At 39.2% G+C, this 15,058-nt stretch overlaps 1 protein-coding gene across 5 annotated transcripts in view; it reads left to right on the top strand.

Moving 5' to 3' along the window:
• LOC124118805 (DENN domain-containing protein 2A-like) overlaps positions 1–15,058 on the top strand; it is a 97,188-nt gene that overhangs the window by 49,593 nt on the left and 32,537 nt on the right. For 4 of the 5 annotated variants that reach the window (XM_046481106.2, XM_046481108.2, XM_046481105.2 and 1 more), the window contains 3 exons: positions 90–239; positions 2,333–2,447; positions 10,975–11,048. In XM_046481106.2, the coding sequence (XP_046337062.2) occupies positions 90–239; positions 2,333–2,447; positions 10,975–11,048 (339 nt within the window). Of the gene's footprint in view, positions 1–89; positions 240–2,332; positions 2,448–4,227; positions 7,373–10,974; positions 11,049–15,058 lie in introns of those variants that run through there. The other variant, XM_046481109.2, reaches the window with a different exon arrangement.

Genomic DNA, 15,058 nt, shown 5'->3' with positions numbered 1-15,058 from the left:
TTATCTGTGAAACAGAAGTGGTATCAGCGAACAAGCTGATAGGGATTTGATAATTTGTTTAATAAGTTTAACGTTATTTTTATTTCCAGGGACGAGGACCTCTTGCAGCAGCTTTGAAGGCAAAGTTTTTTGGGTTTCGGAAGATTTTTGCAGCAGATGCCACTTCATCCCCTAAACAGAAGCCTGTTCCAATACAAGACCAAGACCCGCTCAAAGTAAACAAGCGAAAAATGAGTCAGGTGAGAGCACCTCCATGAAACAACTGAAATACTGTTTGAAGCAGTGTTAAACTTCACTTGCTCGCTCACTCACTCACTCACTCACTCACTCACTCACTCACTCACTCACTCACTCACTCACTCACTCACTCACTCACTCACTCACTCACTCACTCACTCACTCATGTATATGATCTTTTGAAATGAATACCTTACAAGTAATTTTGTGGCATTCCGTTGGTTTCTATCCATAAACCAAATTTCTTTAGCCGAGCCCACTAACATAGTACTGTTTCCTGATTGGCTGACAATAGAATGGGAGGGGCTTGTGTTGCATTATTGCACTGAACGATGTCACTGAGCAGTCTGGGAAGTTATTATTGTTGACATTTATTTCTAATGTTTTCGGACGTTTATGGAATTATTAATGTAAAAACACTATATTTACACTTCACTAAATGCAAATATACATTGAAGTCAATTCAGAAGTCGACCCGTGAAGATCCGGGGTAGAATAGGTCTTCGGCAACCCATGCTTCCCGTAAAAGGCGACTATGCTTGTTGTAAAAGGCGACTAACGGGATCGGGTGGTCAGGCTTGCTGACTTGGTTGATGCTTGTCATAGATCCCAATTGCGTGGATCGATGCTCATGATATTAATCACTGGATTGTCTGGTCCAGACTCGATTATTTACAGACCGCTGTCATATAGCTGGAATATTGCTGAGTGCAGCGTTAAACAACAAACCAACCTACCAACCAATGCCAAAGTCAGGGAGTTTTCTTCACTGTTATGCACCTGGAATCCCCTCAGCTTCGTTTGAATAAAGAGTCTGTATGCAGGACACAGATCAACGTTCATCCACAATTATCCTCGATATGACATCTCCATTCTGTTAGGATAAATGCCCTTAACCCATTTACTACCTCAGCTCTGTTTTGAACTTAAATGGCCACATCTGAAAGCAATCAGATAACACTCATGAGAGAGAGAAATATTGTGCTATGTTGGTGATAAGATTTATTTGTTTGATTGTAGCTTTGTTGTTTAATGTCACACTCAGCAATATTCTAGCTATTCATTTAGGAGATAAACATACTGTGTTTTTCGATGTAGAGCTAGGTTATCTGTAGATTTAACCACGCTAAATTGAATTTGGAACCGAACGCGCAGCGAGAGGTTTCAAAAGTTAAATATTGCTCATCATAAGCGCCAAAATTCCAAGCTCTCCAAAACGTAAATACATTCCCTTTGTAGATTTATGTTGTGTTTTCTGCGCAAAATGTATTGCCACACATCCTTTGAATATTGTAGTAACCGCATCTGTTCATTTTGTAACCTGTAATTGTAAATATAATTATTTAAATATGCTTACCGACAATGACTGAAAAAAGTACTATTCTATTAATATAAGCTTCCGTGGTGATGCGGCCGTCAAACCAGCTGTTTCAATCAGAGGGGGTTTATTGTCTCTGATTGACCAATCAGAATCGAGTAAATTCCAAATTCATGGTAGAATATATATTAATATCCACCAATATTCCGGCGGTCTGTAAATAACTGAGTCTGGGCTGGACACTCCAGTTATTGACATCAATGAGCATCAATCCACACAAATTGGGATATGATGACATGCATCAACCAAGTCAGCGAGCCTGTTACTTGCCGCTTACGACAAGTATAGTTGCCGCTTACGGCAAGCATGGGTTGCTGAAGACCTATAGTTATAAGGAAACAGAGATGGTGGTGAATGGGTCAAGGGTATACATCTTAACAGAATGGTGATGTAAAACACACTGGCTAATCAAGATTGGTCAACATTGTCTGATGATTATGGTGACAATTAGGCATTTCGGAAATCTGTACTTTTTGGTGTAAATAATTTCAACACAGCAGAAGGTGGCATGTGTTTGTCATAAAATTGTCCACAGGGTCATCTCCTGATGTTTTTTTTTAGGCTGCCATGTTGTTGGCTTTTGTTGTGGAAGATTTATTTGTGGAAATGTGGAACTTTTTGTCTTGAGTTTCAACGATGAATGTAACCCGAAAACACCATCAGTCAAAATTATACTTGTTCATTTTTTGTATTTTGTGTTATCACTTCTTTTATCAGATCAGATTAAAGCTAAACCAGGCATTTGCAGCAATTCAGAAGTATGTCCGCCATCGCAGCGATCCAATTCAGGAGGAGGTGGAGGACAGACAGAAGGACTGGGATACCGTCTCTAGTGAGTTGCTTCTGCCTCTTTCTCTCCATTAAACCTTTAGCATCCGTCATGGAGAAATCATGATCATCTGTTTGTTCCGGGAGTTGATTCTACTTCCCGGAACTGATTCAAGGGATGTCTCTGACTTCAAACATGTTAAGGTTGAAATGTAATTTCTTTATTATTTTAAATAATGATGATAGTCGGGTCAGTTTACTTGTTTAAAATGTACATTTAGAATGGCCAGTGAATTCTGGCTCAGAATCAACTGCAAGAACAATAACACAACGTCATCATTATGGTTGAATAACAGAGAGTCCAAACTGTAAGCCTCAGATATATTTCCAGTGTTTAAGACTAAGCATGAAAGTTAAAGAGTCCTTGTGAACATTGTAATGTAAATTGTAGACTTGGTGGATCTTTAAATCGTATAATAAAATCAAATCGTATAGCAACGTAACTCAAGGTCCCCAGGGTCCTCCATAGTTTAATGCATTATCGGACACATTATGTTACTTATAGGGCCATTTTGGGAGTCTGGGTTAGAATAGGTCCCCCGCAAGCTATGCTGGTCATAGGAGGAAACCAAATGGATCGGGTGGTCAGCCTCGTGACTTTGTGTGTCATCGTTCCCAGATGGCGTGGATCATTGTTCACAATATCAATCACTGGATTGTCTGGTCCAGATTCAATTGTTTACAGGCCACCGTCATATAGCTGGAGAATTGCTCAGTTTGGTGTTAAACAACAAACAAATGAAACTTACAGGAATATGGATACACATGAAAAAGGTGAAATTAAAATTTAGAAAATTTCACTAAGCATTATAAATTTTGCTAATAGCTAGTCTGTTCCAATTTTCCCATTGTTTTCATTCTTTATTAAAAGGCCCATATTATTGTGTGGTTGTATGAACACATTGTCGCAAATAATCAACGATGACATTATTCATTCTTCACGACGTCACACACTATTTATGTGATGTTGTTCCAACAATTGACACACTGAGCTGCTGTCTCAAGGTGATACAGGGAAACCCACATAAAGCATGTTTTGTTTTACTTGATGGCTTGACATGTCTAAGGTCCTGCCAAACAGATTTCACAAATGCAGAGTTAATATTTAGGTTTTTCTTCATGTCTTAACATGATTAGATATCGAAAGGGAAGTAACTCTGTGAGCTGTCATTCAAAGCAACAGTCGAAGTACATGTAGCAGAAATCCTCCATTTCTATTTATTTTTACATCCTACCAAAAATATATAATGATAACTGAATAAAAAAAATCACAATTTAAGAATTGTTATTTTAAACACCCTGTTCAACATGTTGAAGATAAAATATGTTTTGTAAAACAAAGCAATAAAACATGCTATGTGCAGACCGTATGTAATAAAGATTAATGAATATATCTTACAAAAAGTGATAGGCCTTATCTACATCTGGGTCACCTTATCTACATCTGGGTCACCTGACCTAATTCTGCTGACATGACATAACATCATGAACTGTGTACCACCTACATTACCGGTATGTTGTAATGGGCACGCAAGTAATCCTCCAGCCAGTCAAGCACGACGTGATTCACCTGTATGTTTGAATGGATGAATCACCACCTCTAAGGGTGGTGTGTTCACTGCATGGTGTATCTTCATATTTTGTAGAGTACTGGGAGCTGTTTTTCTGTATTGGGTTGGCGATCTGAGATAGGGAGAGTTTAACTCATGTTGGAGCTGGATTTGATGTTGTTGACAGAGGTTTTGTGATAGGGTTGACAGTGATTTTGTGGTAAGGTTATTGAGCTGTAGTGTTGGTGTTAGTATCTTGTGATAGGTAATATGTATATGATGGGATTTTTGTAGAGGATATTATCAAAGTACACGATTTATTTGTATAATTGCCCTTGTTTACTATTTGTTACACTTACCTGTTTTGTCATAACTTCTTTGATAGGCATTTAGAAGTTGGAGAACTAAGTGTTTTGTCATGTTAACATGAGACTGGATTTTGTTTTATTGAATGTACACTAAGTATAAGGAGTACAAAGAAGTGTATTACAATAACAAGGGGTATATCATCAGGTATTGAAGGTCAAAGGTAGATCGGTATTAACCACGCTAACCCTTTACACATCGTTTGTTTTACCCTGTTTATGTTAGTCATGAAAAATAACATCGGCCCCTTGGGCCATGTCAGACAAATTTAGCCCTCTCTGACCTTTGCATTTTCAATAGCCTCAATCATTTGAGAAGCTGGTCCACGACAAGATCTTTGTGTGAATTCTTAAGGTAGCTCCAATTAAAGCAAACTGTCATCGGTTATGTTTGCTCTTGCCTTTCAAGGGTTAAGTTCTTATCAGGTCAAACTCACACTCTTGGGTATCACTATCAAAAAAGTTTCTCAGCAGGCTATAACAATGAATGTCTGAGATACTGTATGGATGATTGTCCCAAGGCTGGTAGTTAGGACCGTAGTGCATTCTGTAGTAATGACTTGTGCTGAGGAGAAATTTGATAGTACTTGACGATGACATTGCCTTGTCCTGATTTGCCTTGGATCTGATGTTCTAGTGCACTGTGAGGATCTTCTCTGTGTTTGTGTGGACGTGTTCATGCAGTGTGCATGTGAGGTACTGTATCGAGGCCCTTGTGTGGGACACTATAGCTGATGTGCTGTGTGTCAAATATTAGTGACTCTGTCCTATGTGTTATCTGCACTTGTTTTACAAGATACCAGCATCATGACCCTACAGTTAGTCTATTTGATTGTTTACTTAAGGAGTCTGTATACATGTTTAATCAGTAGAAAGATCGGCAGCATTGAGTGACAGTTGCCTTTATTATGCAGAGGCAAAGGCTTGACATTCAACAATGAACTGTTTGAAGGAAAAACAACAGCCTGTTAATATACTTGAGATTTGAGTACTTCCATATATTAGGCTTATGTAACAAGTTGATTGGATACAGAGCTGTGACCTTGTGACGTTCTCTGCATTAGGAAAGTGTGTTTGACAACATGTGTCACAATCCTGCTGCATCTAACACCAGATGACATAGGGACCAGGCTTCACACATTTTACCCATTTGGGGAATTCAGACAGGGTCATCTGTGTGACACTCTTCGCATCACGCTAAGCGACACCCTTGAGCGATGCTGAACAGCTACCTGCGGGTCCAGTCTAATGCTTGAAGAGGAAGAGAGTGCTGTTAGTGATGGCTTATGAATACCAGCAGAAGAAAGTCCGGAAGACTGGTCAACTTGGGTTTCATGTCAAATCTGGTACCATTCATAACAAAGAGGTTCCAGCATTGCTATCACCTACCAAAAACAATGGACATTACTTGAAGCCTGTTTTTGGCAAGGTCAGTAATGGATGTGGTATTCCTCGGGATGCTGATGGTTATATGTCATCCTTTGCTAAAAGGAATGGCTCTGGAGCAGTATCTTCCCAAGGTGCGGAAGCAGTGTCTACCCAGTGTACAGAGTCAGGTTCTAGACAATTCGGTAATGGTTTTACGAAGAAGACAAAGGTCAGTGAAATTGTATCAAAGATGGACTCAGGGCAAAATGGTAAATTGCGGTCACAAATAAAAAGCATTTCCACTCCAAATTTGATAGATATTTCAGAGAATAATTCCCATGGCCAAAATACAAGGACAAGACGTAAGTCCCTGTTTAGTGATATTAGTGTGAAAGAGAAAATAAAGAAATGGGAGAAGTTTAACGAAACTTCAGTCAACACATCATGCATCACAAAGCAACAGAAGCATGAGATAACAGGAGGAGGAAACCTCAGACCTGCCCATCCACATGTATTTGAGAGGGTCAGTGGAGAATATGGAGTTGATAAACAAGTGTCACAGACTGTGGTAGATCAAAGATCACATGAAGGAATAAAGGTAGATCGAAGATCTAATGACTGGACTAAGATAGATCGAAGGTCTCATGAAGGAACTAAAGTAGATCAAAGATCGAATGAAAAAACTAAGTTAGATCGAAGATTTAGAGATTGGGATAAGGTAGACCAACGATCTAATGATTGGACTAAGGTAGATCGAAGATCTCAAGAAGGAACTGAGGTAGATCGAAGATTTAGAGATTGGGATAAGGTAGACCAGCGATCTAATGATTGGACTGAGGTAGATCGAAGATCTCAAGATGGAACTAAGGTAGATCGAAGATTTAAGGATTGGGATAAGGTAGACCAACGATCTAATGATTGGACTGAAGTAGGACAAATATCTCATGAAGGAACTAAATTAGATCGAAGATCTAATGAGTTGACTAAGGGAGACAGAAGACCTCTTGAAGGGACTAAGGTTGCACATACCTCAGACGGCAGTGAAACATATTTATCAACAGGAAGCAGTCAGATATTATACAAACCATTGAATTCATTTGGGAACTATGATGAATGGAAACCAAGCAAAAAATTAAAGCATTCAAGTTCTGAAGAAGTTAAGTCTCGTGTTTTCCATGGCAATCAGCTTGAGGATCAACGAAGCCATACCTGGGCACCTCAAGGTAGCAAATCAGGTCTTTCAGGAACATCTAGATCTGACACAATAGTGAAGGAGAAAGCAAAAATGAAATCTTCTAGGAGTAAGTTCTATGTTTCTGTGGACGATTCTGAGGATGTTGATTTGGATTATGAAGTTGGCCCACCTTTGTGTCGTTCTATGAGTGAACCAATTCTTGACAAAGTTGATGAAGGAATATCACAGACCTCAAAATCAATTCTTTTGGATATAAATTACACTGGTACTGACAATACTGATGGGATCTATCAGAGGGAGAGCATACCTTGCCGAGAACAAAGATCGGGGTCATTATGTAGTGATGGTCATGTGACAAATAATGATTCTTCTAGCCATATTTATGCAACTCCTTATCACAACACTGACAGTCACAGGAAACAGTATGGGATAGGAAGCCAAGATAGTTTAGGTGAGTTCACCAGTATGGCTGTCAGGTTACCATACCTTGTGTATGCAGGGTTAGAAATTAATATATATTTTCACAGGTCTACCAAAAATGATCTACTACAGAGTTGCCATCTACCTAACGGTAAAAATGGTACTCACAAGAAAAACAGCACCAGTCCTTCCTGAATTATATCAGTATCAGACGAGCAAACTTACATTACTGTCAAAACCTGGCATGTCAACTTAACAAGGATTTCTCTGGCTGTGATGTCGCTATACCTTGTGTATGTCAAAGCAGGGACCTGGCTGTGATGTTGCTTTACCTTGTGTGCGTCAAAGCAGGGACTTGGCTGTGATGTTGCTATACCTTGTGTATGTCAAAGCAGGGACCTGGCTGTGATGTCGCTCTACCTTGTGTATGTCAAAGCAGGGACCTGGCCGTTATGTTGCTATACCTTGTGTACGTCAAAGTAGGGACCTGGCTGTGATGTCACTATACCTTGTGTATGTCAAAGCAGGGACCTGGCCGAGATGTTGCTATACCTTGTGTATGTCAAAGCAGGGACAAACCTGACAATCAAGTAATAGATGGCCAGAAAATCAAGTATCACAACTTTGCATTTATGGATTTTGTTGAAACAAAAATTATATGTCAACTTTGAAATATGTCTGCCGTGTACAAGTGGGACCGTGTACCTTGTGTGCGTCAAAGCAGGGACCTGGCTGTGATGTTGCTTTACCTTGTGTGCGTCAAAGCAGGGACCTGGCTGTGATGTTGCTATACCTTGTGTATGTCAAAGCAGGGACCTGGCTGTGATGTTGCTTTACCTTGTGTGCGTCAAAGCAGGGACTTGGCTGTGATGTTGCTATACCTTGTGTATCTCAAAGCAGAGACTTGGCTGTGATGTTGCTATACCTTGTGTATGTCAAAGCAGGGACCTGGCTGTGATGTCGCTATACCTTGTGTATGTCAAAGCAGGGACCTGGCTGTGATGTCACTATACCTTGTGTATGTCAAAGCAGGGACCTGGCCGAGATGTTGCTATACCTTGTGTATGTCAAAGCAGGGACAAACCTGACAATCAAGTAATCGATGGCCAGAAAATCAAGTATCACAACTTTGCATTTATGGATTTTGTTGAAACAAAAATTACATGTCAACTTTGAAATATGTCTGCCGTGTACAAGTGCGGAGATTCACATGATCTAGATGTCTCATTGGAATCCACTTGTTGCACATGACTCCAGTGTTGTGAATACCACTACAGCATCTTGATTGAACATATCTTACAATGTAAGCACCTAGGAGAAGAAAATCAAAGTGACTTTATAACTAGTGCAATAATGTAAGCGTCATTTGGGCCTAAAGCTTGATGGCTAAATTATGTAAACAAGGAGCATGTATTAGTTTTACTATGCAGTCATCTGCACATATTTAAATATACCAGAGAATAATACAAAATTGCAACATGTGCTGGAGTTACACATGCGACCAATCATCGTAGAAAAAACAACGCAAGGTTGATTTTGAAGGCCTGTACAGGGGGGTCGTCTTATACACAGCGATATGGTATGTCTTGATTATCTGCTGAAACAGGGTCCATTGGGGGCAAAAAGCAAAATAGTGGTGAAAATTTATATAGTGATTGATATATTTGTCCATGTGTGATGAAATATCTTCAGTGGACTTTTGACATTATTCATATTATAGATGGGTTTGATAGACATAATATAGAGGAAATGTACAAATTATCACCAGTTTTTTAGCTTAAAAATTGAAGCTTTACTTTCTAACCCTACTTTTCCCTGGATACTTTATGGCACAGCTTCAAGGTCCATAGAAACTTCTTATATTTCTAACACAGATCACCTTGTGACCTCCATTATTTACCTTAAGATTTTTTAAAATTACTTTAAGATTTCTAATAAGAAAATATAGATAATTCAATATTTATTAATATTTTTCGAGCTACCTCCCTTAAGTCTTCAACTTCTCAGAAAATAATGTGCCAAGGAAATGGCAGACATGGTTAACTTGACATCAGACTTATACAAAGCCAGGAAATCTTCATTGTTGGAAATACTTGACATAGGTAAAATATGTATTGTTTGTTAGGCAAAACTTCTTTATGATTGTTTTACAGCTTCCACTGACCCTAAAAAGACACAAAGTAGAGACACTCCTGAAAAACACATTTTTGATTATGTTGAATTCAAACGTATGTGTTCACAACCAAAATGTTTTGTATGCAGCTTGCAGGATAAACTTAACTACCGCTGTTCACATGGCAACATATTCAACCTTTGAAAACAATAATGCCCAGGATATTCACCAACAATTTTGTAAACCTGGAAAGAAAAAAGCCTGGCCTAAATGCTTTTGAAGTCGCCGACCCTAGCTCTGGTGTTATAACACTGATGGGCATTCAGATGCAGACCCTAGCTCTGGTGTTATAACACTGATGGGCATTCAGATGCAGACCCCAGCTATGGTGTTATAACACGGATGGGCATTCAGATGCAGACCCTAGCTCTGGTGTTATAACACAGATGGGCATTCAGATGCAGACCCCAGCTCCGGTGTTATAACACGGATGGGCAATCAGATGCAGACTCCAGCTCCGGTGCTATAACACTGATGGGCATTCAGATGCAGACCCCAGCTCTGGTGTTATAACACTGATGGGCATTCAGATGCAGGCCCTAGCTCTGGTGTTATAACACTGATGGGCATTCAGATGCAGATCCCAGCTCTGGTGTTATAACACTGATGGGCATTCAGATGCAGGCCCTAGCTCTGGTGTTATAACACAGATGGGCATTCAGATGCAGACCCCAGCTCCAGTGTTATAACACGGATGGGCAATCAGATGCAGACCCCAGCTCCGGTGCTATAACACTGATGGGCATTCAGATGCAGACCCCAGCTCTGGTGTTATAACACTGATGGGCATTCAGATGCAGACCCTAGCTTTGGTGTTATAACACTGATGGGCATTCAGATGCAGACCCTAGCTCTGGTGTTATAACACTGATGGGCATTCAGATGCAGACCCTAGCTCTGGTGTTATAACACTGATGGGCATTCAGATGCAGACCCTAGCTCTGGTGTTATAACACTGATGGGCATTCAGATGCAGACCCCAGCTCTGGTGTTATAACACGGATGGGCATTCAGATGCAGACCCCAGCTCTGGTGTTATAACACTGATTGGCATTCAGATGCAGATAAAGAGACATGTTGAAAGTAGCTTACTTTTGGTATTGATCTGAACACTTTCTAGACTTTCCCACATGAACTTTGTTTCATATTCTGTCAGGTCATGTACAATATGACTTGTGAGCTTTCCATTTACATTCTGTCTTGACCTTTTTCAATCAATACATGTTTGACAGACTGTTTCAATTGTCAATAAATAGCATCCAGCACTGACTACATCTTAAAGGTGAGCTTCAGTGCCTAAAATGATTTTGTGTGTTCTTGCTTTGAAATCTTTTTGTCTATTTTTTTGCAAAGTGTATACTTCTTTTTTCCATTGATCTAGGATGCTTCTGTACATCAAGGTGGAGAATGAACTATATTTATGTACATGTAAAGTAAAAACTGTATGATTCTTTTCACAGTTGACTCTGACTGTGTGGATGTTTCTGAGATTCAGCGTCGGGTGGAGTACGTCAGCAGTGTCAGGGCAAGAACAGTGAGTTTTTCAGCTATAACTTTTCTCTGTTATTATTAAACATCTTCGGGGATTCCGGGTAAGAATATAGGTCCACTCCAACCTATGCTTGCCGTAAGAGGCGACTATATGGATCAGGTCAAAGATCCGGGGTAGAATAGGTCTTCAGCAACCCATGCTTGCTGCAAAAGGTAACTATGCTTGTCGTAAGAGACGACTAACGAGATCGTATGGTTAGGCTCACTGACTTGGTTGATGCATGTCACTATATTCAAATTGAATAGATTGATGCTCATGACATCAGTCACTGGATTGTCTGGTCCAGACACGATTATTTACAGACCGCCGTCATATAGCTGGAATATTGCTGAGTGCGGCGTAAACAAACAAACAAACAATACTGATGGCATGAATCATGGCTCATGATTATAACCACTTGTGGACTGGTTCAGATACAGGTATTTAAGATCTGGAATGTCTAGAATAGCGCTGACAATTGCATTAAACAACATTCACTCACTAGTCCCCCCCCCCCCCCGAAAGTAATATTTTTTGTAATTCTTTTTGATAAGCTCGACATGACAAATGAACACTTCGTATTATCATTGTTTGATGGTGATTCATAAACACATGCTTAATTCATAAAGCATTAAGCCAGTTTACAAGATTAAAACTCAAGAAACTACCTCTTACAATGCAATCTGCCCTAGAACTGCAAGCTGTCAGGGTTAAACATGGTCACAAGTGTGGTGGCTGGTTTCTTCTAATGTCTCCATGATCTAGTTATATTACATAAAACTCTAGTCCAAAATGAGATCTGGATTAGTTGGACAGAACTTATGGTATCTTTCCTGGCATAGAAGGACACCCGTGAAGATCCAGGGTAGAATAGGTCTTCAGCAACCCATGCTTGCCGTAAAAAGCGACTATGCTTGTCGTAAGAGGTGACTTACGGGATCGGGTGGTCATGCTCGCCGACTCTGTTGATGTATGTCATTGTATCCCATGCTCATGATGTCAGTCACTAGACTGTCTGGTCCAGACTCAATTATTTATGACTGCTGTCATACAGCTGGAATATTGCTGAGTGCAGTGTTAAACAAACAAACAAACAAACATTCTTGCTATGAAATCTTGTAGGAAGTCTGGGTAAGAGTTGGTCCCCAACAGTCCATGGTGGTAGTAGGACTGGCTACCAAATGGAGCCGGTGGTCAGACTTGGTGGCTTAGCTGATTATGTGTCATTGTACTCCTACAACATGGATCATTGCTCACAATATCAATCACTTGATTGTCTGGTCCAGACTCGATTATTTACAGGCCGCTGTGATATGGCTAGAATATTGATGTGTGTGGCTTTAAACAATAAACAAACAAACACCTACCGTATATCGCTGTGTATAAGGCGACCCCACGTATAAGACGACCCCCCTGTACAGGCCTTCGAAATCAACCCAAAATCCTATACTCTGTGTATAAGGCGACCTGGAATGAAGCACATCACAAGTGCGCGCACAAACCTTATATGCAATAAAAATATGTTTATCTTGCGTTGTCTTTTTCTACGATGACTGGTCGCGTGTGTAACTCCAGCACATGTCGCCATTTTGTGTTTACACGGTGCGACACCAAATTGACGCCTGTAAAATAAAATTCATTTATGAAGTAATAACATAAGAACATATTTCAAGTTACGAGCCATTTATTTACGCACGCCCATTTTTCTTAATTTAATTAATTCACATCTATTACCCATCCATGGTCTACTCAAATACTCAACCATTCTATAATCCATTAAATCCACTACACGGCTTCCCTCTGACTATGAAAAGAAACAATGGGTTTGATCTTTGGTGAGAAAATGGGAGTAATTTAATCGCCAATTAACTATGTTGTATCTAACTAGGCTTATGTTTGTGTCACATTCAGCGTGTCTATTCAACATTCATTTATACACACCGTCTCCAACAGTTGTTAATACAACTGTAAAAACAACTGGAATTGATTTCAGCTTCACCGGTTATCACATGTTAGGTCACATGTGAAATATGCAAATGCTTACCGGTACTTCCGGCTCTCTACTCACGGATGTTGATTGTTTTACCGTGTCAGCTGGCTTAACATCCTGGATCGAGGCGAGGGTCATTTCGACTTTATTTGCAAAAAATATTCAACTTTATTCAAGGAAAACAGATACAAATCATGTTTATGTATGGAAATAGTTATTGGAACAGTTATTTAGGATGAAATGCGAAGTTTTATTGTCAAATGCTGGGCTGGCTATCGGACGCCGGTTGACATCGTCAGTGGAAGCTGAAAGTGACACACCTGGAAAAAAACGGGAGATCTTTGACTCTGTGTATAAGACGACCCCCCCTTCTTAACCCCCTCATTCTAGGTACGAAAAACCCGCCTTATACACAGCGATATACGGTATGCTATGAAGAACCAAATCTCTTCTCCCCCTACCCACCCATTTATCATTAAATTAGTGGTCTAATTATGTCTTGTTTAGGATCAATTATGTTTAAATGTAAATCCTTTAGCAAAATATTTCATTCAGATATAAAATATAGAAAATAAGTTAATAAAGTGTCTTTATCATGTTTATAAGATCAAATTAATTTTATTTTTGCTCAGCTGCAAATTAAGTATTGGTTCAATTTAAGCATTCCATCCTGTCAGCAGTGATGGGAAGAAGTGCCTCATCTTTTTTAAATACCATCTCGTCGTCATTATGCTTTTACTGATGTTTTTTTTAGTGGTGAGTCATTTGAATCAACTAAAGCACGCTCCACTTTTGAAGGTAGAGAGGCCATTGCAAGGTCAAATGAGGTTACTGTCGCAAAGCTTTTAAGGTAGAATGTAACTATGCTCTGTGGACAGGTCAAAGAAATAACCTAGAAACATTGTTTCATTGATGTATTCCTCATTAAAAGGCCTTATGGTCAAAGCTCGACTCTTGGCCATTTTAAATCTCTGAATAAATGGCTTCATTAATCGTATTTCGTCAAATCATATGAGTCATGGAACCTCTTTAAGAATGATGAAGAATGATGAAGCTAATAACGATGGAAACAATTGAATGAATTGTCTTATCATGTTACTGATATTGAACAAGATATATAACAATTTAAATTTTTTATTTGATATTCTGATGGTAGACAGTTTTTAATGTGTCATAAAAAACGACTAAGGAGGTTCTGCAAGATGCAGATGAAGACAGTCTGTCACATGCATCAGTCTTAAAAAACTTCCTGGAACCAATTAGTCCCAGAATGCATCTGCAGACATAACCCGCGGGAGTGATTAGTGAACGTTCGGTAAGGAGACCATTCAGTGTTTGACCATGCTCATACTTGAAATGCATGTCCATCTTGTGTTATTGATTTTTGCGATTTAACATGGAAAAGAATTTTGCAGACTAAAGTTTGGTGCCTCTGGTGTAATTCTGGTTTTAGGAGTTGTATGTTTGACAGATAACACATTGCACCTCCTGGGAACTGGAATCCGATAGCTTCTGTTTTTGTGGTCAGACTTTTTTGTGTCTAATAAATTATCAAGGAACTAGAAAAAGAAAGGTAATAACAAAAGATATCATTGTTCTTTGTTCTTGAGGAAATGGATAGAGTTAATATGGTTATTTTTGAAGAGTTAAAGTCTGCATTACAGTTATTGATGACATCATCTTCAGGGAAAATAACAAATATTTATTGAATTTAATGTTAAATCACATTTTACCATTTTAGTTTTTACAATTTTAGAAAATGATCTCTTGTGTAATTAAAAACAGTTATGATTTATGAACATAATAAAGCTGTGCATGGTTTTTAGGTCAAGTTTACCCTGAAAGTCAAACATTTACTCAAAGTATGTAAAAACGTGCATGCTGTTATCAAATCTGAAATATGACAATTTTCTTTCTTTGTCAGAAAACACAAAGTCTCAGAAAGCAGAACCTTTGAGGACAAGAATATAGTTCTTGTGCATGCAACAATGTCATTTTACAGATTAATGTGTTCAATTTGCAG

Source organism: Haliotis rufescens, unplaced genomic scaffold (assembly GCF_023055435.1).
Source record: "Haliotis rufescens isolate VD_foot unplaced genomic scaffold, xgHalRufe1.0.p SCAF_6, whole genome shotgun sequence".
NCBI classification, from domain to species: domain Eukaryota; kingdom Metazoa; phylum Mollusca; class Gastropoda; order Lepetellida; family Haliotidae; genus Haliotis; species Haliotis rufescens.
This window is presented reverse-complemented; position numbering and strand designations above follow the sequence as displayed.